General features: G+C 32.1%; 2 protein-coding genes across 2 annotated transcripts; both read right to left on the bottom strand.

Moving 5' to 3' along the window:
* Positions 1–1,342: 1,342 nt before the first annotated feature.
* On the bottom strand, positions 1,343–14,408 carry LOC108779948 (uncharacterized). The gene is made up of 2 exons (XM_018547520.1): positions 14,320–14,408; positions 1,343–1,891 (listed from the first exon to the last, which is right to left on the bottom strand). Exons 1-2 carry the CDS (start codon positions 14,406–14,408, stop codon positions 1,543–1,545), a joined length of 438 nt encoding a protein of 145 aa, XP_018403022.1. The 3' UTR covers positions 1,343–1,542.
* A 2,962-nt stretch (positions 14,409–17,370) lies between these two features.
* LOC108779956 (juvenile hormone epoxide hydrolase 1) lies at positions 17,371–22,655 on the bottom strand. The gene is made up of 8 exons (XM_018547527.1): positions 22,578–22,655; positions 22,292–22,400; positions 20,986–21,178; positions 20,260–20,495; positions 19,439–19,554; positions 19,139–19,338; positions 17,785–18,019; positions 17,371–17,671 (listed from the first exon to the last, which is right to left on the bottom strand). Exons 1-8 carry the CDS (start codon positions 22,634–22,636, stop codon positions 17,404–17,406), a joined length of 1,416 nt encoding a protein of 471 aa, XP_018403029.1. The 5' UTR covers positions 22,637–22,655; the 3' UTR covers positions 17,371–17,403.
* Positions 22,656–25,710: the final 3,055 nt, after the last annotated feature.

Below are 25,710 nucleotides of genomic sequence, written 5' to 3'. Positions count from 1 at the left end.
AGGATCACTTGTTCTATCCTGCAAAGATAGGCAAATTCCGAGATAGAATAACTTCGTCAAAAATCATCGTATCCAGATTTTTAAAAAGGCGTTTTAAAGCTTGAAATCTCTACTTTACAGATCTGTACTTTAAAAAACCATATTACTAATATTTCATAAAGTTATACAGCTTTTTTAACAAAATTATAGAGTCATTTAATATCAGGAAAAAAGGTCATTTTTACTTCAACATTGAATAACTCGGTGAAAAAAAAACTCATACAGAGCTCAACAAAAAAGCAAATTAAAGGTGAAGATTCACTTTTTCGAAAGCTGTAAACCGCATTTGTGCACAATTTTTACTTGGCTCCGTGAAACTTCGCAAATTTCGTACAAAATTTTGAGATATAATGCAGCTTCATTTATGTTTGTGTAACTTTATGAAATATCAGTAATACGGTATTTTTAAAGTACAGGTCTGAATAGTAGAATTTCAAGCTTTAAAATACTTTTTTAAAAATCTCAATATGATAATTTTTGACGAAATTATTTTATCTCGAAATTTGTTTATTTTTGCAGGATGGACCAAGTGATTTAATTTTGTTAAGTAGTGTATTTTGAGAAAATGTAACATACTGTTAGATATTATCAGGTAACATAAAGTTAGATTACCTAAATAAATACTATGAGAGTAAGAGAAGAAGATTGTAAAACAAGATTCGATTTAATCATCAGTTACGCTATAGAAATACCACTATTTTTAATTACTCGGACACATTAAAAAAAAATAAGAACTCGTATTCTTCGTTTGTAATAAATGTATCCTTATATCAATATTTGATATTACTTGTGTTACTTTCGTTTCCACATAGATCTACTTTTTCTACATCACTACAGGTTTTCTTAATTCGTAAATTTACAAAATGTAAACATATATAAATGTCTAAACGATTGTCACAATTAATACTGTGTGCATCATTGACATTAACATTAATGTCAGAGTGTTAGGAAGACATGTAATGGTATAGCAAATAATTTGCTTATAACATATTTTGAGGATTGATGAATAAACTTACAGACTATTAATTAACTTGCATGGAAAGACAATCGCTTGTCTTTCCATGCAATTTTTAACCACGTAATGGCAGTGAATATTTGCATAAATTACAAGTACAACTTTCTCTACACACAGAAATATATTCTAAATATGTTACTTAATTAGTTACCCTTGTACTTCTTATTAATCGTCTTTAATCGTACTGTCATTGCTCGATTAAATAACGACAATATAAAAAATTATATATATATAATTATGAACATCACACATTCATTCGTATCATTTACAAAATTTTCTAGACGTCATACTCCGTATAATTTTTTTCTATTATTATATACTTCTTATATATATGTATTTCAAAGTATCCTAATGGCGCGCCATACGTATTACTATGTCAGATTCTAAATTTCGTATCGAAGAGCAGCATCTTAAAACTCCAAAATTGATCGGAGTACTCGCGAAGTGCTGTTTCTTCGGTATTATTTAGCTAGATGTGTTGAATGATCTCAAACTATTGTGCAGTCGCAACACTGTTGAGTATAATAAATGCAATTGATCAGACAGTCATCGTTTGGCTCGTCAGAAGATTTCTTCGTCTTCATCTCGATACCGTTCTTCTCAATTTTCGGTTGCAATTCTGGCATGGGTAATGTTGTTTGCACGATTGGCACTGCTTCCTCTATCACATCGGCATCGGTATTCGTGACTTGTGAAACTACGGTTTTTGTTGGTTGTGACGTTATGATGGGAGATATATCAATCTTCTCCAATCTTGCATTGTCCAGCACATCGAAACTCGTTGTAGATATCGATGCCTGCGTCGGAGATGATTGATCGTCAGAGGACATTATCACACTAAAACAAAAGGGATTTATTTTCAATGTAGTCTAATTCATTTTTCTAATGGCTAAAAAGAAATGCTCACATTAATTAAAGATTAATTCATTTTCTGAAGTTCTACACAAAGCGAGTTAGATCACTATTTGTACATTTAAAAAAGGCTAGTAAAAAGCTACCAAGTATATTTTATTCAGTATATTAGTGCGATATATTTAATATTATTAAATATAGTAATAATAATCAATTATAATAATAGTAACTAAGGTTTGATATAATAATTAATTATATATATATATAAGTAAAATTAGCATTAAATTTTAGTTACATTAACTGAATATTTGATTGAAATTATTTTATTGAAGTTTTAATTGTTATTATTTAGGCTTGATTATTATTATTATATATTATTAGACTTTTCTCAATATATTGACGCTTTCGATTTTCAATTAAGAATATAGTTGTGTATATGCATATATAAATTCGATTATTAAGAATTTATATAAACATAACACACACATATATATATATACATATATAATGTATAACATAATTTAATATGTTAGGTTTTTAAAGAACATATTTCGTTTGAGATAAGCTTAAGTACATTCGCTGGGCTACGGCCAGAGATAGATGATATAATAGATAAAGAAGAATAACTTTCCGAAATATTGCAGGAATTCGGAAAGATTATACGCTTTCGGGATTCTCGGGAAAAGAAAACCTACCACCTAGTCTTCTTGCAAGGGTGCGTTCGAGTCCTTTCCTCCGCGGTTAGGGTGGAATAAAATGACACTTGCTTCATATTTCGCAAGTCCAACTTTCGTCACGTGAAATGTCTGTAATTTTACCGCAGCACTTTGTATTTGAAACACTATACTCCTGTCACACTCCTACGCAGTCGCAGTCTGTATGATGTAACTTTTATCTGAACCATCTAATCTAATCACCTTTCGCATTCTCACTGATTTTTTAAACATACGAAGCAACTGCAGGAGCAATCGGCTTCTCCTTGTAGAACATCCTAGGCTGTTAAATGTATACTCATGAGTCCACGTTCTAAATATACGCTCGTTGTTATGCGCGACTTTGTGTAAACAATTGTAGAAATCTTGTCATAAAAGACTTATTATGATTACGTATATAATCTATGTCACATCTGTGGTACATCGCTCGCGCTGATTACGTCCCAATTGATCAAGTCTCAAGCACGTGGAGTGCGTTAGCGGACTGAATACCGTCGACATTCTGTCAGTTAATAAAAGCTAATGAACGTTAACTAGATCTATGTTGCATATCGTATTGCTGATCAAAATTTAATTAGTGATTGTGAACGTAATTAATTACTCCCGAAGAACATTTACCTCAAATCCATCTTTCCTCTTTTTTTCGAAAAAAAATTTAAAAAATATAGTCTAAAGCCTTTGAAAATATCTTAGCCTTGTTTTGAAATAAGTATTACAGATTTTATTCCGAGCAATATACGCATACGTTCTTTTATTCATATTTCTTTTATCATTAATTTTATAAAAGATATATGTTGAGAACTCATTTGAATTGCGCTTTCTATAAAAACATAATTTATACTATTTATTAAAATTAGTTACTAAAAAGTTAATAATTTGTCAGAAAACTTATGATTTTCTTTAAAATGTATACATATGATTGCAAGAAAAGACGAAAAAATTCCATGTGGCGTTAGACGTCGTTAAACGATAAGTTTTAGCTATACATTATTGCGGGAATCCTAGGCTTTATCCCCCCATCAATTGTATTCGCCTAGGTCAAACTTGGAGAGAAAACTACAGCTGTGCTACGAAGCAGCTGAAATATTTCGTGTCAATACAAAAGAGCTATTTCGCAGTCAATGCGTAACCTTCGTTTTTTCATGCGTATATGACAATAGAATTACGATCATGCGCCAAGTTTTTCTACACCGATTGATGGAGCATATACCTAACGTGATTTTTTTCGTATATAATTTTTTTCAATTGCAGTTATATTCATGAAATAATTAAACGACATTACATAAAAAGACAAAATGGTGAAAATTACGTAGCAATAATTCAGAATATTATTGTCTCAATACATTAAGATATGTTAAAATAACAAATAAAACGTTTTCACTGCAAAATTTTTAATTATTATTGCTATTTTTATATTTGAAGAATCGAAGACCAGCAAACAACGATAATATAATCAATAGCAAACGTGATAACTTTAGTCTTTCGCGTTCTTTTATTACATTCTTCATTTTATTAATATACAACATTGCTCTTGGAAAAAATCTGCGAGCACTCAAAGTCAAGGTAAGAATCAGTAGTGTGTGACGTGCATACAATTACAGCTCCGCTGACAAAATCGCGTGAATTAAATTAAAAAACCGGTAATTAAGTTCCCAGGTAGAATATAATTTTCAACGAATAAAATACGAAAGTGTATAGTAACTAAAATGCTTTTGGAATACATATATCGTATAATCAAATGGATACATTATACTATGCGTGCAACATATTTATGATGAAATACAAACAGCTATAACGGTAATCAATTCCGCAACATAATATTACACAAGTCCAATTTCCTATTATTTTTAACAATGAGCTCCAAGTCAGACTAATTTCATTTACACAAAAAGATTTTGTTGAATAGTATCTAAAAATTTAACTAGATCTAAACAATTTTATCGGATCATCAAAGCAATTATATATACAATATTATATGGGGGTATTCAAACCCCATTTTAGGTTGCTAAAATGTTAGAACTTTTTGCAATAATGTTTATTTATTATGCTTCAAATTCTTATAACTATTTTGATAAGCTAATAAAATTATTTTCAAATCTAAATCTAGCGAATCTTTAGATTTAGTAAAATCGTTCTTTCTGGATAATAAAATTAAAAAATCCAGATTTTTATTTTCTTTTTAATAGATAAATTTAAAAAAATGGTTATTCTGAGACTAATAATAAAGCTGTGATTGAAATAATCAATAAATAATATACTATTTTTACTATAAGTGTAGGTTCTGTCATAAGAACTTTAGTGATAATAAGGTACACAACTTTCGTAATAACATACAGAGTATATATTCTTTCTATTACAAAAGAGTTTTTTTTTTAAGTACATCTATATATCTCTTGAACTGAAAATTCTGGTGCCTATACATTTTTTCTTCCTATTCTATAACACAGATATAATTTGTTAACACATCTTTGAGAATGCACATGCATAAAACAAGCATATTCTATTCAATAAAGTAAAAGTTTCGGCATAATGAATAGAATAAAGAGAAAATGGAATATTAAAGATAAGAAGTTAGAAAAAGTCAGAGTAGAAAAAAACCTTCACCTCTCTCTCTCTCTCTCTCTCTCTCTCTTCTTAGTTTTATGCTAAATAATGTTAATTTCTTATATGTTTAATTTTATATTTTTTCTTTATTTCTTTTGTTAAAAAAATATGTATATGTATAATTTATATCCTTATTTTATTCATTATGTCTAGGCTCTAACATCAATTAGTTCCTTTTTTTATTAATATTCAATATTTAACAGAAAGAAATTAATCTGTAAATTAACAAAAATCTCACGATAACAAATTTTATTGTTAAATTACTTGCTTATTAGAATATTTATATTTATATGTATGTGAAAGAAATTTTGAAAGTCTCAAAACTATTGATAAATGGTACAGAATAATAATGTTGAAATTGTTAAAAGAAAAAAGTTGGAAAATATATGACAATAAAAAGAACCGAAAAAAACTATTTCTTGCTCCAAAATTTCCGAGAATTTTTCTAGGCTAAGAACATTACTCTACACTGAAAAAAATTGTTCGTTTGACTAAATTAATTTAATTGTTTTATTTCTTTCGTTAAAAAATATATGTATGTATAAGTTTGATATAATATATTTGATTTATGGTAAATACGTAATTCTTCATTGAAAGAAATAAAGACGAATTAAATTAATCTAATCAAATGAACAATTTTTTTCCTCAGTGCGTGTATAATTATATCACACTAATTTTCTCTCTCTCTCTCTCTCTCTCTAGCTTGCAATTTATTTTCTAGTGATTAGAATATTAATGATAAAAGTTAGTTGACTTGTAAAATAATTAAATTAATATGAAATGAGTGCTGATAAATTAATAAGAGCATGACTCTACACGTGCTCCAAATATATATTATGTTACAAATGATAATTTTTCTGTTTAGTATACATGTAAAATATTTTTAATGATTTTTAATGATTGTTATATCACTTCTCCACATATAGAAACAACCGAAACCGAACATTAAATTGTACGTAACCGAAAATTTGAATCAAAATGCTGACTGTACGAAACGCATACCGGTACTGCAAAATGAGTGTTGCAACCGTGCACCGTCAACGGTCGTCGTGAAACTGTTCGACCTGAACCCTGAGAATGTTATCCCACCCTTGGGTGAGCTTTACACGTGTTATACGACAGTGCCGTATATAGAAATTGCACACATACGATATAAAATACTAGAAACGATCGAATTTCAGAAAAAAGTTAATCAATTAACGCGGAGACGGAAATTAATTAATTTAACGTTCTAAGGACATTTAATTATTAAAACTACCGAAATTAAAGATTAATTTTAAAATGTTTTTGATTATTTTGCATTTTGTATCTGGCATTAAGTAAAAAAGGTAAAGTATTTTGCATTTGTTTGCAAGCAATATTCGGGCAGTAATTTTTATAATTGTAGAAAGAGGTACAAATAATCAAGTGCAAAAATACAACTAAAACATTGAAATTATTATATTATAAAAAAAAGAAGAAAAGGACAAAGTATAAAAAAATTGTAAGTAATTCGTTGCATTTAAAAATTAGAAATTTTTGCAATTTTAAATAAGATTAGACTTGTTCCAGAAATTGTAATTAGAAAAGAGAATTCTAGTAAATACTAGTAAACTTAGGAAAGGGATTCTCTTATAGATTTATTTCTACATTTATTATATTGTAATTATTACATAACATTTTGTGAAGTTATATTCGGTGAACATGTGTGCGTGCACAAAAAAATGGTCAGTGGAGAGAAAGTAGACGACCCCGAAGTAAGTTCCTTCTAACATAGTTTTGAAATCACTGAATCCGATCATCAGATCACATTTACGATTCCTCTCATGGAGTATTTACAAATACCAACCTTTGTACGGTATTGATCGAAGCACAGAATTCAAAGAAAATTGTCACAGTATATTGTCAACCTAATTAATCTTTGTTCAAAGTCATTAATCTCTCGTCTATATATTCATTTGCTAAATATATTATCTTGACTTTTATATAATATTAATAATAATGACATTTTTAATCTTTATTTTTGACAACTTATTTTAACATGCGCAATCGTAAAAATAATATACAATACATTTAAATTTATTTATTTTATTAATTATTATTAATAATTATTATTCAATTGATATTGCAAATAATTAACAAAAACATAAAAAGGCTGAGTGTGGGCCAAAAGACATTTAATTAAAAAAATTTTAACTAGATGTCTTATCCCTATAACCCTTTATAGTTATGCTTTTATTTCCAATAATTAAACATTTAAATTAAACACTTAAATTAACTAAAAATTACGCTAGTTAATTAATTTAATCAATTAATTTAAAGACATTTAATTTAATTAGCCAATCATTTAAATTTTGTGATTGTGTATAAAAAAATAAATAGCCTTTACAAATCATCGATAAAACAAATAACAAAAGGTAGGATATCTCATAGTAATAAATTGAATAGACGAGAGACACGATTAGGTGAGTAGACTTTGTCGATGGTATCAGGTTTTGACTCGCCGGCGCCAGTGCGAGCCGGTCGTTCCTGCAAGATACCGAAAGAATTCGACCACGTCCAATCGAGAGAACACGTGATAGGATTACAGGATGAGAGAAGGGCAGCTTAACCTACAACTACAAGCTATTCACTCCGAAAATTCTTTTCCCTCTCGACTTACTCGTAGCTTCCATGCTGCCACAACGGATTTTTAAAACGCATCATTCAGCCGGCACCCCGTTGACGGTAATACAAGTATTGTTACAGAGCTTCACTCTTGCCGTTGGTACGGTCGCGATCGCAGCGATCGATGACGGATACGATCGTAACTGCACAGCCACAAAGGCATCTCGAACGATTTCGCCGTCGTGCTGAAGCAACCACGCAGAAGATGCGTGTGCACGCACGTATAATACGCGCGCGCACGCTACGCAGGACAAGGGACTCGTGGAACGTGGAGCTGCCGCGTGAATTGAAAATCATCAGGATAGCATCGTAGAGAAAACATACGAAAACGGTTCTCGCGTCGATTCGTGACAATGGAAACGCGACGAATGACGTTAGGTATAATAATATATAAGCTCCAAATTTTCCACATCGCGGAAGATCGAAGTCACCGAAATAATAAGAAGAAAATAACAGGTTATCTCGCAGTTCTCAGTTTTCTGGAGCTCGACGAAAGAACGGATTGCGAAACGCGAGAACGATCGTCGTATAGCAAATAGAGTTAAATAAAAAAAAATACACTTAATCGGACTTACGCAAAGAGGTTAGCCTCATTCTTTTTCTTTTTCTTCGAGTGCATCCAGTTGCGAATGTGATGTTTCTTACTATTAGTCTCTTTTTTATGTTTGCCATGACCGCGCGATTTACCGTGGCCGAACATATTTCGACGGATAAGGACAAATCGAAAATCGTTACATGCACCGTATATAGTCATGTATTACACTGCGCGTCTAACAAACATACGTCTCTTTAATTTCACGTCTTCTTAACACACGTCGAGTATTTAGTTCCGCCATCGCACGATGCATATTTAATCTAAAGCGATCTCATTCCCGCGAAAAATTCACGTGAAAACTGCACGGATAAAATTCATCAACAATAAGAGAGCAGCTGCAACTAGCAACTAAAACAGAGAGAGAGATTCAGCTTTGTGTGTCACGGTACGAGTAACTGTATAGGCATGCAATGTGAATGTGCGTATCGTAACGCCGCATGACGCAGACGGTAAAGGAGAGGATTAAGCGATGATGTTTGCGTGGATTTAACACGTGACTATATACTGCTTGTGTGTTAATTAACTTCGCGAAAGTCTAACGAAAGATCGCACGCTAACGGTATGGTAAATAAATTAAGGTAATTTCGAGGAAATGTATCATCACACTGGTCTTTAATTGACTTCTTGTTGACGATGCGTAGAACGGAGAAATATACAATTGCATTATTATACACAGTAATTATACTCTGATAGTATTAGTCAAACCGAACAGAGTACATCTATAATTACTAGTATTTGCACTACCGTGTATTTCAATCTAATGCATGCAAACATTCAATCAATTTTTTTACATTTCATTCGATTCGATTGTTTTTTTTTTTAGAACAGTTTTATTAACGAATAATATAGAAAAAATGGTTTTGCTAAAATATCTAAAATTTATTAGATAAACATCTAAAAATGATTTTATTAGGTCACCAAAATTATATAGCCCAAAGTGATAGCTTAAATATCAAAACTTTTACAGTATTTCTCATTATGCTTGAAAAAGATTCCTTTTTAATTTAATAAATGTAGTCATATTGGAATAGTCTATATTAGATGTACAAATTAATTCTCAGCCCCTACCTTTTAACGACCTCAGAACGTCTTGAATGTTTAAGTTGAACTTCCCCCACCTCTGTAGTCATTTTGAAGTGCCATCTTTTAGCTTTAAAATAAGGTACAATACTTGATCCTCCTGTGAACATAACTTGAAAAATCAGCAGTAAACATGATGTCGTTCGAAAAGCAACATTTGAGGCACTATACCTTCTTTTCGCGAATCAACTTAAAAAAAACGCGGCTGAGGCAAAAGAAATGATTTGTTCGGCTTTGGGCGAGAATGCTGTAGCATACAGTACGTGTAAAAAATGGTTCCAACGGTTTCGAGAAGGAAATTTCGACCTTGAGGATCGTGAACGCCCTGGTCAATCAAAAGTGGAAGACGAATTGGAGGAAATTTTGAACGAAAATTCTTGCCAACCGTAATTAGAACTTGCAAATACGCTTGGAGTAACCCAACAAGACGTTTCTTATCGCCTAAAATAGCTGGAGAGGATTCGCAAGAGATCCCGATGAGTTCCTCATGAGTTCACTCCCGAAAACAAAAGCAGACGCCACAATACTACTCTTTCTTTGCTCTCTAGGTTCAAGAAAGATAATTTTTTGCACAAAATTGTTACTTGTGACGAAAAGTGAATATTGTATGAAAATCCTAAGAGGCGAAAATCATGGGTCCGTCCAGTAGGTGAGCCGTTAACGAGCATGGCAAAACCGAACATCCATGTAAAAAAAGGTGTTGCTATGCATTTGGTGGGATTAGAAGGGCGTGATTATGAGTTGCTCCGACATAGTTAGACTGCTGATCAACAGATCTATCAGCAACAATTGATTCGTGTAAATGACAGCAAAAAAACACTCTGGAAACCGTCTTCGATTTAGGCTAGGAAATTCGCCCTCATGCGGCGTATTTTCCAGACTTAGCTCTTTCGGATTATCACCTATTTTGAGCCCTACAACATCATCTAACTAATTCTCGATTCAAGTCAGTTCGAAAAAAGTCTCGATAAATTCATTAATTCAAAGCCATCATCATTTTTCCGATCTGGAATCCGGCAATGGTTTGAGAGATGAAAAAAAATGTATAGATAGCGAGGGAGATTACTTTGAAGATGGAGTATGTATTAGGTGTATAAATAAGTTTCCACCGTTTTTTCATCAAAAATTGGGCATTTATTGTGAAAGAACGGTACCTAATGTTTTATTCGAAGTATTGTCCATCACTAGCCACTACTTTTTCCCATCTTTTTGGTAATTGGTGAATTCTACGTCGAAAAAACAAAAAACGTCGAAACTACGTTCTTCGACGTCAAATTCACCGTTCTTAAACTTTTGAAACCACTCACGGCAACTTCTCTCATTTAAGGCAGCCTCACCATATACTTCTACAAGCAATCGATGCGCCTCAGCTGCAGATTTCTTCAAATTAATTTGTTCCCGCAAATGACGCTTATTCGGCTCAAAACTCGACATTTTCACACGAAAAAAGATATATAATGCTGATACAAATCGCTAATATTTCAAGGTTATGTTGTTGCCAGATGTCCAACCTTACGATATGACATTTTTACAGCTGATAATTTTAATCATAACATACTGGTGGCGCCATCTTTTGTCAAACGGCGGAAACTTATTTATACTCCTAATATTTATGTTTTTATAAATAAATGTCAAAGTTGTTCAAAAAAGATCGAGAATTAATTTGTACACCTAATAACCAAATCAATTCTTTAAATTAAGAAATGTATGATTGCGTTCAAATTAAATTTTGGAAATTAAACAAAATAATTTTACTCAAAATTACATTGTTTTAATGAAATAAACGTAAATAGTAGTTTCGAGTTCAAAAATCTTTCTCTCTGTGTATGTAATTATTTTGACAGCGAAATTATTTTCCTAGAGAGAGATCTAAATTAAATTTTTAAATAGTTTAAAAAATAATTCTTTTTGTGCGTATATATTGTATTAAACATTTCGAAAGAAAATTAAATGAAGTATTTTTCAATATGTAGCTTACTACAAGGTATCAAGTTTATAACTTAATTCTCGCTCCTAATATATTCAATCGACTATGGAATTTATTCAAATTTGAATCTTTTTCTTGCCACAGTTATTTTGGAGCGTCACTTTAAGTTTTAAAATAAGTTACAATAGGTATCGGTGCTGTGAATCTAACCTCAAAAAATAATAGTAAAAACTGTGTCGTTCGAAAAGCAGCATTTGAGACACTGCTTCCTTTTCGTGTTCTAGCTGAAGAAAAATAAAGCGCGGAAGCTCAAGAAATAATTTGCTCGGCTTTAGGAAAACTCTGTGTCGTACAGTACATGTAAAAAGTAATTTCAAAGATTTCGTGATGGCAATTTCAATTTTTTTTATCATAGAATTCATCAACTCAAAACAAAAGGTTTTTTTTCGAAACGGAATCCGACAGTTACCTGAAAGATGGCAAAAATATGTGGAAAGTGAAAGGGATTACTTTAATTAGGTTAATAATCGTTTGTTTATAATTTTATATCGAAACTTGGTAAAAAGGGCCAAGAATTAAGTTGTAGATCTAATAGATCATCCACAATATAGATTACGCAGTACCATAATGTAGATTGTCGGTTTCGATAGAACATATTTTAACATAAATTAACCAAATGGTACTCGGTGAGAAATTCTTTTCTTTGAATAATACGAAGATTGGAGTAAAACTTACTGTCCACTTTGTGTAGAATAAACGCATTTTTGAACGAATGTAAAAAAGATATATAACATCTGATTAGATTCTTGTGCCTTCGCAGTTTAAGCAAAAGATTGGCATGTATAATTATAGTCACGGTCAAGGTGAACTGGTCGCTTTAGATAAAACCATTCGATTAAATCTGTTTTGCAACAGTTTACTTCTGCTAGAGTTCAATCTTTTCACGTAATCTCTCGATGCACGCAACGAAGTATCAAATATTCGGCGTTGATTCCGTTAAACGTGATAAACTACGATTTACAAGTCACGGTTAAAAGCACGCGATTAAAAGTAAATTTGTGTAGACCGGATAAAAAGAAAACTTACTCAAAGAGGCTTATTCTCTCGACTTCCCAAATAGATCTCTTGTCTTCCATTTGCATATTTTTTTGCTTACGATAATCATATGACTTTCGATATTTTTCCGAAAACATTTCGTATTTTTTTTTAACGGCTAAATCGAAACGCGACGCACTGCAGTTTCGTTTGCAACTATGTTTGCAACACATAAACATCTCTTTTAATACGTGCTTAATTGACGTACATAATAACATTTAATTCAGCCATGATACAAAAGCTTCCGTGATCCCAATTTAGCTCGGAAATTACGTGGGAATTACATGGAAATAATCACACTATCGAGCAGATGGCAGATTCACATACCGTAACATATCAAGTACACTGCAATATACTTATTTACAAACCGTTGCAATTTTATTAGCCAGATTCTTCGGTTATATCCAATTCTCTGGCACGTTTCGCGCCGGGATTTCTCCGTTTCCTCTCCTCACGCTGCCGAATATCAAATAAAGTGTTTGCGCTTCGTCGAAAGGTACCTTACGCTCCTTTCTCGGCTCACGTCGCGCCTCCTTTTTGAGACGCGCATGTAAACGTGGTCGATATGAAACCGGTTCTCAAGCAAGCGAGAGAAGCGTGCGAGGAAAAATTGGAACTCCTGTGCCAACGTCTCCCAAAGAATATATTCCGTACAAATTATAATAGCCGCTATTTGTTAGCGTTCACGTTCGCGTGCAGAAATTCCCAGCTTTCAGCGTGGCGAATCACCATTGCCACATTTAAATACGCGATTCTGACAACTACATTTAGTCTGCTATTTCGAAGAGCGCTAAACTAATTTCTTACGTCATTTGGCACGTGTGTGAGAGGATCCAATCGCGCTGTGCAAGCATTAGTTTCTCGGAAAATTCGCGCATTCGGTCGTCGAGTTAGCACGTGTCAAGTTACGCAAAGTGTCCAGGAGACACATAATATTACCCCCCCCCTTACCCGCCGAGAACGAGATATCGGTATACAAAAGGAAGGACGGGATATTTAATGTTAAGGTGTGTACCTCGACGTTGCACATCACGTTGCACGGCGGCGCCGGCCCATGTGCGAATTGTATATGTACCACGAATGTCAAACAGACCGTAACAGAAAACTTTTGTATGTGCATTGTGTCCGTTAGACCTTTGGAACCGAGGTAAAGTTTCACAGATGCTTGCTAAAAAATTATAAATTCTATCCCGCTTATATTTATAAAAGGAACGACCTACAGTCAACGAAAAATCACATTTTTATCAAAAACTTTCAAAATTCATTTCGATTATTTTATGCACGTATTAAAAGCAATATTAGAAAGTAAAAAATTAAAATAATATTGTTTTATCTTTATGAACGCAGTTCTTATATTGTTTTCTTTTTCTTTTATTATTTTCATCAGCAAGTATTTATCTATGAAGAAATGTTTATTCAATGATAATGTTTCGAATTGTTTTTTTATCAACTTACATATCCCGCCACTTCAAGATATAAGTAATATATTGTACGAAATAAAAGAAGGAACGTTAAACAATCGTAATTGTTTATACACTTAAGTTAATTCTTGTTTTTACTCATTTTTATTCGTCGGTCAGTGACCGTTTTTCTTGGCAAATGACAGCACTGGCTAATGATGAGCGATACTTATATGTACTCGGCAAGTTCGACGTAACCTCGACGTAACGAACGAGTAACATCACGCACGTTTATCGCGTACGCACGCATCTGTCTATCCGCAGACGCTTGCACACATATATCGCACACTCACCTGAGCTCATGCTCGGACGTGCTCGGCGTTTCCTGCGTGTAAACATCCGCGTAGACGATTATTGTCGTCGGGTCTCCTTCTGCTCCCATCCTCCCGCCTGTCATATCGCCGGAACAAAATGATTACACCGCGCCGGCGTCTTGCACTTTATGCCGTCACGTGGTCGACGCGGTTCCCTCTTGTTTCAAGCTGATCGTCCCACGCTGTCGGCTGGAATTTGTCGCCACACGGCCCACACGCGGTAAGCCCAATGTTCCTTGCTGACAAAGAAAGAAATCACATGTAACCACAGACGATACGTATAACCACAGACGTCATCTTACTTTTTTGTCAATGTGATTGTTGCGCGGAAAATTTCGAGATCTCGAGAAGAAATAAAATCAACTCTTCACGTATCATACTGACGCTGTCAATGTTTCTAACTGCATTGCAATTACGTAATAATACTAATAGACGACAAATTGCTGCATCAGCGGAGAAACAAGTTAATAATACACGCGACTGATTGACGATTTGCAAACAGCTGATAACTTTCATTTATTCGTATCTCGTGTCTTGTAGCCATCCAGGATTGCGTTCCAAAATTCGACTGTCAACCTAAGTATCATTCCTTGTTCACGGAATGTAAAACAAGGATAAAAGATACTAGGACTTGACAGAGTCGAGTTTTGGGACGCACCCTAGAATACCCATCATATGTCGAAATGAATTCCGATCCGGAATTATTCCATTTTCCCTAGAAAACACAATGAAATTTAGGGAATAATTTCGAAATTCATTCACTTGTTCCATGATAAGTACCCCAGGGTACTCCGAAAACTTATTTACAAATAATACTCTTTTCTCTTGTGACGCCTTTCTTCGTTCTATGCGTTTGTTGCTCTTTACTGATTAGCTAAAAGATTTTCTTGGAAATTTTTAATAAAACACATTCTAATTATTCCAACGCATTTTTTAATTATAATTTTATAATTTTGCATTGAAAGATTGTTCCCATTAATCATCTGATTAATTCTTTCTTTGAAACGCAATCTAGGAAAAGATCGAAAATTATATTGCTTTAAAATTTACTTTATGTACGGAATTATAGGCATATGTTATACGTGAAAATATTCCTTGTATTTACGAAAGGCAGCACAAAATTTAATGTTATATGATTTCAATTTAATTTCACTTGAACAGTTTTTAATCAACACTAGATATATATTTCCCAGTATCTGTAGTAACACCGAAAAATAAACTGATCGAGATTAAAAGTCTACGAGTATCAATTATTTAACACAAACAATTTGTTTTCGTCGCACTTGCACGCATCATGCGTCTCGTTTGGGGATCAGGAAGGGTCTGTCGCTGCCCTCTCTACCAACTTCTTATAGGGTCCTTTGTTGCTTGCCGCCTACCGAGAGCCGTCCGGTCATCTGTGAATAGGTCGGAAAGCCTCAATTTCCCAGAGTCACGACGGTCACGATACGAAAGAACAGATATTGAAAAAGACTTTTAAAATGCGTTTTCTCTGAAATTTTATTTTTTAACTAGAGATGGCGTGCCTAGTATCAAGTGTTGAAGGATTTATATTATTATAAATTATTTTGAGATATCAGAAAGCATTTTTGTTAATTTATATGTAAAAGAACATAAACATTTCGGTGCGCGCGCGCGCGTGCGTGCGTGCGTGCGTGCGTGCGTGCGTGCGTGCGTGCGTGTGTGTGTACACTACAAAATGTATTTAAAAAATCTGCTCCTCATTTATTGAGAATTACATCCTAAAAGAACCTTTCTGGTAAAGATTCAATATTTTCTATAATTTCGCTGTAGATAGATATTCAGTATATGAAAAAATTTTATAAAACTGCGTTGTGTCACACAATAGAATTTTTTAACTTTACAATCCATTCGAGTTCTATTTTGAAATTTTCAGAGTTACTTTATAATTGAAGTGAAAATATGATATTTTTGCAAAATTTTTAAATTGATGAGTTAATGATAAAAAATATTAATAACAATTGTAAACAAATGGAAAATGATTTATTGATATGAAAATGATAAATTAAAAATAACCCATCCATAGAACAATTTAAGATCATTAAAATCGGTCTCTCGCATGTTTTATACGACGATATAATAATTTCAATGCACATAATAAAGCAATGTTTTTTTTTATGAATTTCTGCAACTTACAATCGTGAATAATTTCACAAAAAAAGTCTCAGTTTTTTTTAGTAATACACATGTCTCATATTTTTATCTGTAGAATACAAATTATTTGTCAGCTTACAAAAAATAAAAATTATAATGTTTCAAATGTGCCCAGTTTGGAATGCTAATAAATCAACTTTTACTTTTAATGGTACAAATAATAGTACAAATTCAATTTTGTTAATTTTTATACTCTTGTGTTTTTTTTAATGGTCTTGTCAGCTTAAACATTAAACTAGCAGCGCCACTGTTTTCTTAAAAAAGGCAAATAATATAGAATTGATTTTGGTAGTACAAAGTAACATAATACAAAATGACTACTAAAATTTCTGATAGGTTCGATTTGATTCTGCCGATTCCTGCTAGCTTTATAGAGTTTGCAATACTTGGATAGAAAGAATACAATACTTATCTTTTTACAACCTTCAACATTATACCACAATACCATACATGGATACATTCATTAACATGCTTTCATGATTATCTTAAAAATTCTAATCAGTTTAGTTTTAGGTGTATTCCTGACACGTGCGCCATATAGACGCTTGAAGACGTCAAGATAAAAGTTTTACTTTAATTAAACATGCTTTTGTTTCTAAATTAGATAAGAAAAATGTTATAATTCATATAATAAATAATAAAATAAAGAAATTTTCATATGTTAAGAAATATTTTTTTAAACAATAGTTCTTTAAATAAAAATTTAAATACATAATGATACGAAAATAGTATCGAATATAAAGAATTAGAAAAATAGGTATTTTATTCAAAACATCCATATTATACAAAATTAGAAAAAATACAACATTGTTTTATAAGCCACCAAGTTTAGTGTCTTTACATATTATTATTTCTAATATTAAAAAAAATAGCATAGTTAAATATTTTTTAAATTTTCGTAGGTTCCTTTATTTTTTTCTCTGCATTTGGCATATTTTTGGCATTGTTTTTCTTCCTGATATTTTCAACTGTGGATACAAAATCGAAGATATCATCCGCTAAGAGAACCGGTTCTTCAAATGCAGCGAAATGGCCCCCTCGTGGCAAATGATTAAATTGTATCAGATTAGTAAATTTATCACGAAGGAGATTCTTCGGTTGATAAGCTAGCTCGTAAGGAAATACCGCACACGCTACTGGCACATCAACAGGCAATCTAGAAATTGAACGTACTCTTATCAGTAGAAAAATAACACAAAACTTATTATTTTCTTTTAAATATAAAAAAAATTTTACAAAAGTAGAATTGTAATTAAAAAAGTAACGTACTCATCGATACCGCTCCCCATATGAGCTTTCGTAAACTGTTCGGCATAAAGTCGTGCACTTGTAGTGAAAGAATTGGTAATCCAATAAAGCATGATATTATCTAAAAGCTCATCTAAAGTATATTTTTCGAGGAGACCACCATCCGCTCGAAATCTGTACTCTGGATTCGTCCATGTACTAAACTTTTCCAAAATATATACTGCTAATGCGACTGGCGAGGCTGCCACGGCAGCACCTTTAAAAATATTTTCCAATTACTTTTCAAGTCTTTAAATTCTCAAATCTTTCAAATCATGTATATTTAAATGTTTTTAAATACGGAAGTAAGATATTGACATATTACATTTATATAATCTAATCTAAGACTTTATCTTCATATATATAATTTAATTTTTATATTAAATTAAATTATTAAAAATTAAAACAATGATTTAAATAAAGGCCGAATGACGGTCAAGCAAGATTTAGATTGCTACAATAATGTGTGAATTTTATTTACCACGTATGTAGTTTTCTTTAATCGCGCGCCGAAATATTTTCAGACTTTTTACAAACGCAACTCTAAATAACTACTGTAGTAATATCACTAGTTAAATTGACACGCAATCTAACAATATTTGATGCTTATAGCATCTTATTGGATCTTAATATCTAAGTCTAAGGTAGGTTTCCATTACATTACCTTACTGATGAGTCTAGTAGTGGAAACTGGGACGAAATGCTAACTTGTGATATTCTTCGCAATCTTATTTTTCACAGAATTTGATTTATTATTAATAATTAGAATTTAATTTACATTAATTAATAACAAATCGTTAAAATTTAATATATGTCTTTCAACATATTATTAAGATCCAATAAGATGCTATAAGCATCAAATATTGTTAGATTGCGTGTCAATTTAAATAGTGATATTACTACGGTAATTATAGTTGCGTTTGTAAAAAGTCTGAAAATATTTCGGCGCGCGATTAAAGAAAACTATATACGTGGTAAATAAAATTCACACATTATTGTAGCAACCTAAATCTTGCTTCACCGTCATTCGGCCTTTATTTAAATCATTGTTTGAATACTAACGGTCCTACAAATATTGTAATATTAAAAATTAAATTAAAGATAAAGTATTTTATAATATTTAATTTAAGATGCTAGTAGCATCGATCTAGTTTAATTTGGGACAGTTATTATTATTTTTAATTTAATTATGCTGCAAAATCCCCCGAAATTAATCGGCATGTGTGCAATCGTATATAATTGAGATCAATTTATTTATTATCTAATATAGATGTATTAATATAGATGTATTATTTGAACGTCTAACTTTGACCACATATACTCGTATGTCAAATACCTATAGTATCTGGTTTACTAGCTTGTATATGCATATATCCTGTTTCCTCAATGATTCGACTCATGTGATATCCCAAAGGATACATTCTATTGGCATATTCGCTCTCGACAACGAGTGATGGGACAAGCGCACCGATCATTCTCCATGGCATACTGGACTTCATCACACCCATACACATGTTCGAATGACAGCCAAGAACACTAAAAAAAGATTGTCGTTTTTGTACTTTGTTCTCTTACGTACGTTAAATCTCATTGAATTATTAGCAAGTCATCATCAATAAATGTAAAAAATACGTACTTATCCGGGAAAAAAGCAGATATATGTGTAACGATAGCGCTGCCCCAGTCTCCGCCCTGCACGTAAAATTTATCATAACCGAGGCGCAACATAAGATTCTTGAATATAACAGCTATCTGAAAATGACAAACGATTGATAGCGTTAATATACATATTGTTAGTTTTTGTCGAAATTTTAAGCGAAAAAACTTGATTTCACAAAAGTAAGTAATTCCGTATAATCAGCATTCGTTTTCAAAGTAATTGTATTTTTCGATAAACAGTTTTTATTAAATAATATTACAAGAAAAGTACAGTGTATTCAACGAGAATTGTGCAATTGTTGATTACAATCAAGAATCTCTTCAACTGATATTTACTATTAATATAAAATTATGAAATATCACGCTTGATAACAGTGGTATTTTAGATAACGTGGGAAAACATGTGATGTCAATATTTGAAATTTCAATTACTAGAATGTATATTGTATAGTATACAATATAACAATTTTTATTGAATACATTTCCTGTAATACTGTTCAATAAAAAACTGTTTATTATAAAGAATATTAAGAATTATTTAGAGAACAAGCGCTGATTATCTATGAAATGAGTGATGGAACGGCTATGAAAGATGTTGGTTGCTCTCTGAGACTAACAATACGTTCTTTCGCTTAAAATCTCAGCAGTTACTCTTATATTTATATCACTCCGCTCATTATTTCAAAGCAATCGCGTCCCGTACTCGACTACTCCGAAAATGAATAGTTTGCCTAATTGCTAATTATGGGCGTGAATATTATTTAATGAGATTATTGGACATTTTTCTGTAAACTTTACCTGCGGAGGGGCCAATCCTTGTCGTACGGCCGCTTGTGAGAATCCATATCCCGGAAGCGAAGGTGCGATCACTTCAAACACAAAGTCTTTGTCGGGACGCGGTGTCGTTAACAGAGGAATAATTTTTTGAAATTCCACCACCGATCCCGGCCAACCGTGAATAATTAACAGTGGAAAAACCTTTAATTTCGTTCGCGAAACATCAGGTTTTACACGATAGAAATGTATATCCAGACCTGTAGACATCAATTTATTCAATTAGCTTTATACTTTGTGAATAAAATTTCATTAGCACATATACATATAAAGTAGCGATTGTTTCTTTCACGGAATCAAAGATCAACTAATCGTACGATATATGTATTTGTATTTTGTATTCTGGCATAAAATTAATGAAAATATTGTATATATATTTTCTTCGTATCTCTGTTCAATAAAGTATTCTTAACGCGCTATAAATTATAGAACCGCTTGTCCTTTACTTGTAAAGTACTCTAACGGGGCTTTTATGACCGCAGTTAGATTATCTGGGCCGGCATTTATTATTTTCCACTAATAATAGTCAATAGACAAAAGGGAAATACGAAATGTCAAGAAAAAGAAGAGTAGATGAGATACTTAATGAGCGCGATGCCGCTACTTGTTTCGGAACAACTCTTTCAACAATCATAAAACCATCACGAAACTCGTTCAAAAGACCGCAGTCGAACAAAAAGATTTTATTACCTTGAATATTGGTCATGTATTGAGGATACTTATTGAGCAACGCTTGTCGTTCAGACCAGTTATATTTCGTGCTCCAATATTCAAGAACATCTTTTAAGTAAGTCGTACTCATGCCGTAAGTCCATGCAGCATCCTCCAATGGTTCTACCAATTCTCTTCTGTTTTTGAGTCGCTCATTTAGGTCATCAATTACCTTACTCAAGAAATTCCATTTTAATCGAAAATAGTTACGCGTTTCTCTTTCGGTTCTTCTACGAAGACTCATTTTAATGGTTCTTTGAAATTCCGACGAAATTTTGAAAAAATATAACAATGTGATTTTTAGAAAATAGAAATTAAAGGCTCCCATAATGGTTGAAGCTCTGAATTGTTAATATTTAAATAATTCTATATGAATTGTATGTACTATATATATATATATATGTATATGTGTGTGTGTACATACATATATTCCATATTTGTAGTCATTTTGAATTACGCACCGAAATTTTATCAGACTTAAAACCGCAACTAAACTGTACTGAAATGAAGATAACAATTTTTTGAAAAACGATTGAAAGCATGCTAAAGTACACGTTTCAAGCTTTAAAACTAGCTTTTTGTCTACAATGATTTTTCGTCGAAAAATTGTGCAATTTTGAGCGTTTTAATAGTATTTCCTATAATATTTTTTGTTGAGTAATGTGTATATATATATATACATATACACTATATATATACTATAGTACATATATACATATTATACATATATGTAATGTTTTGCGGCTTACTTTAATTGACTGCAAAGTACAAATATTGCTAATAATTTTTTTTTTTTATTTTGTGGGTTCTATCTTGCGCTTACACACTCGCAAGTATCATTTGTCTTTACTTAATATTCAATGAGCAACAAGGATAAATTGACGTTTACGACGTATGATCGTGAAAACGGACTCCTCGTATTCGATTATGTAATAGTTCTTGATATAACTTCTAATTCTTTAGTTTCCTTTAATAGAAATTACGGTTTTAGTAAGAGATAATAACAATAAGAGATAATAACAATAAGATTACAATATCAACTATATTACATATAGTAATACTGATAGCACCGTGTGACGCGATATTGAGCGAGTACGCATTGGTAATGCGTAATACGTAACGCGTAATACATGTATATATGTACTTTACGTTAATTACAATATTATATGTACTTTATGTTAATGATATCTTACGTAAGGAATCAGTATATAAAGGCGTAGTGAATACAGTCTTGAAAGCATATTATTTGCCTTAATAGATAAATAACACCTTTTTTTCAACTTACCGATTTCGGCACTGCAATACTGAAAGGTCGTATTTCCTTCGAAGCTTCTTTATTTCTTTCTGGCCCCCAGAATGTCTCGGGCAAGTCCGGTACATCTTTAGGACCGGTTCTGCGAACAATCAAATTGAAAACATTAACTCTTTATGATTGAATTACACATAGAGACTGTCAGTTAATTATTTATAATTTTAATATGAAAAAAAGAAAAAAGTCTCACCAATCAAAGATGTTTTATTCTGTAAAAATATTTTGATGTATAAGAGATGAGTTTATAACTAGAACTTACCGGAATAAAAGAGCTATGCCAATGGCAAGAACGAAGATCACGGTCGTGGTCTTCCACATTATGCGTCCGTCTCTCACAACGTAGAACGTACAACTAACGATAGCACAGATAGCGCTGCAACGTGCAATAGTTTAGTCGACAAAGATGGTAGGGGAATCATATATATACTATATTATACGATGTAAAAACAGATGGGCGATACGCGTATCGACACTCTAAAAATCGTTTAAAAATTGTCCTTTAAATGAAGAAGATCGACTTTTTTTACAAAAAGATTTATTTAAAATAGCCTCAAAAACGATGTTTAACTAATACATGGCAAAATATCAGTTAGACATCGTTTACGAAGCTATTTCAAATCGATCTTTTGTAAAAAAAAAATCGTTTCTCTTTTATCTAAATGGCAATTTCCAAACAATTTTTAGAATATCGATACGCCCATTCCTAAGGGGAAACAGTCGTCGATTTCGTGTTTATATATGTTTTACTTCCCCTTCCTATTAATCTTTTAATACAGGTATGCCTCTATAAGATCAGTAGATAACGTTGTTGCTTAAAATTTATACAGGATTGGCAACGTTACCTCATAAAAATAACTTGTTACCGTTACCGTTATTTTTTCTAAAAAATAACTCGTTACTCAAAATAACAAATCGTTATTTTTTCGTTACTTTTTTTCTTAACACTAATAGAATATTATGTGCAGATTTTTTGATCAATGTAAAAAAGATCAAAATTCTATTTTTTAGTAGAGGAATGGAGCTAAAAAATGAATATATATACTTATATATATATGTGTGTGTATATATATATCTATAATTATTAACTATATATATACAATATATAATATTATATATATGTATATACATACGTATATAAATCTCTAAGGTATATATATTTAATTTCTTAGAATTACAAAAAATAAAGTATATCATACGATGCATCATTTTATCCTTGTTGTACATTGAATATTAAAGAAAGATAAAATGATACATCATTCGCATAATGCGTGAAACGGAACGCAGCCTATACGTGTGAATTGTGAATATCTACAGTGTAAAGAAGGCGTCGTGATTACGCCAATCAGACCTATCACTTTAACGTCGCAACTCTGTTTTCTATAGCTCTAGTTACGATTGACTAAAACTCAGGGAATGGAAGTAACTCGTTACTTGTAACGAAGTTACAGTTACAAGTTACTTTTTTAGTAACTTTACTGGTAACTCTGCGTTACTTTTTTTTTTGGTAACTGTAACGGTAACGAGTTACATTTTTTGGATAACGGTAACGAAATTTACAGTTACTTTTATCGTTACCTTGCATTTCGATTAGGTACGTTATTCTGTTATGTAACAATTACATGTTATTAATTACGACAGCTATAAATGTGGTTGTAGAACATTGAGTGTTTTTATTTAATACAAGAGTAAAAGCTACATTTAGTTTACCTTAATCTAAACATCGTACATATTTTGTTCTAATTGAGCTGTGTACAAAGCTTTACTCTGTACATTTCTGTGTTTTAATTATAGTGATATAATTTTCTTTCTATCTCAAAATATTTCATTTACAGCTAAAAGTATAGATTAAAAATATAGCTGTATTATAATAAAGAGATTATGTGTATTTCTTAATTTTCTTTTTAATTTCTATTGTGATTCAGATAGTTCTATACAATCCTATATAATCTTCTAGTTCTTTCTGTAAAGTATAAAAAAATTCTTAAACATAGTGTCAGTGTTATACATGCTATATAATATATATTGTATATTGCTTTTATTAATATTTAAACAAAAAACACTGCAAAAGTACATTTTTAGATTGATTTTAAAAAAGTAACGGAAAAGTAACGAAAAGTTATTTTTCGAGTAACGGTAACTGTAACGAGTTACTTTTAAAAAGCGATAATTGTAACGGTAACTCGTTACTTTTTTTATTCGGTAACGAGTAACTGTAACTAGTTACTTTTAAAAAGTAACTTTCCATTCCCTAACTAAAACCTTTACGTGGCTAGAAATAACTAATAAAATCGTTACCATTAACCCAAAAATGTAGCTGCATTACCATGAACGTTACTCCGAAGCAAATGTAACGTCGTCATCTATTCGTTACGGAAAAAAGTAACTTGTAATGGTATAACGACGTTACAAATAACGCGTTACTTGCCAACCCTGAATTTATACATACGAATATTCTTATTTGGTATGTGTGAAACTGGCATATCATTTCGTAAAAATTCGTTACTTATTAAGGCTCCTGAATACTCAGCCAAGAACTCCGTGTTGATGGGTAGCGACACCGAATTAGTCGGTGGCTAGCAAAACTGGTAGTACGCTACTGGTTATACACACAAATGCAAGCTCATGTCCGTGTGCTCATTTTCGGGTAGAAGGGGAGCACACAGCACGGGTTCATGCTTGTGTGTGTGTATAGCGCCTCGCCATGGTAAAAGGCTGAACTAATAGGCGTGGAAAAGTGATGTTTTAACATAGATATTTATATAATACTAGATCGCTAACTGGGCTCTAGTACATAATTCCGAAAAGTATGTACTAAACCCATGTCACGTGTCCGTGACGTTGGCGCATTACTAGCAGCCGACGCATCTGGAGACAATAAAATACAAGAATGATTGCGACTTACCTATGAAATATTACCCCTTGATTCTTTTATCCACTTAAACGGCGGCAACTTTTAACACGATAATTGATAATGGCATTGTAAATTTTCCAAAATCACGCACAAACGAACGTTACACGTACGTATATCGCCCATGTGGCTTTATCGCGGCCGTTACACAATAGTATATACACGTGACCGTTTCATTCCGACGTCACGCTTCGTAATACATAAGTTTTGGAATCAATTTTTATGCACGGTACATATAGGGGAGTTAGCGATCTAGTGTTATATAAATATCTATGTGTTTTAACCAGTTTTGACGACAAATTTTTTCTTGCGTGCCATTTCGTCAATATTTGCTTATTTGTGAAAATGTGACTTCCCTCGTACTCGTGAAAGTCATAAAAATTGACGGAAACTGCAGTTATCGTAAAATTTTATACGTAAAAGCGTATATTTCACTCGTTTCATCAGCTGTTAAACTGTGTGATTCTGCCCGAGTATATAGGCT

Source organism: Cyphomyrmex costatus, unplaced genomic scaffold (genome assembly GCF_001594065.2).
Source record: "Cyphomyrmex costatus isolate MS0001 unplaced genomic scaffold, Ccosl1.0 scaffold649, whole genome shotgun sequence".
In the NCBI taxonomy this organism is placed as follows: Eukaryota; Metazoa; Arthropoda; class Insecta; order Hymenoptera; family Formicidae; genus Cyphomyrmex; species Cyphomyrmex costatus.
The sequence above is the reverse complement of the archived record's forward strand: the minus strand, read 5'-3'. Positions and strand labels throughout refer to the sequence as shown.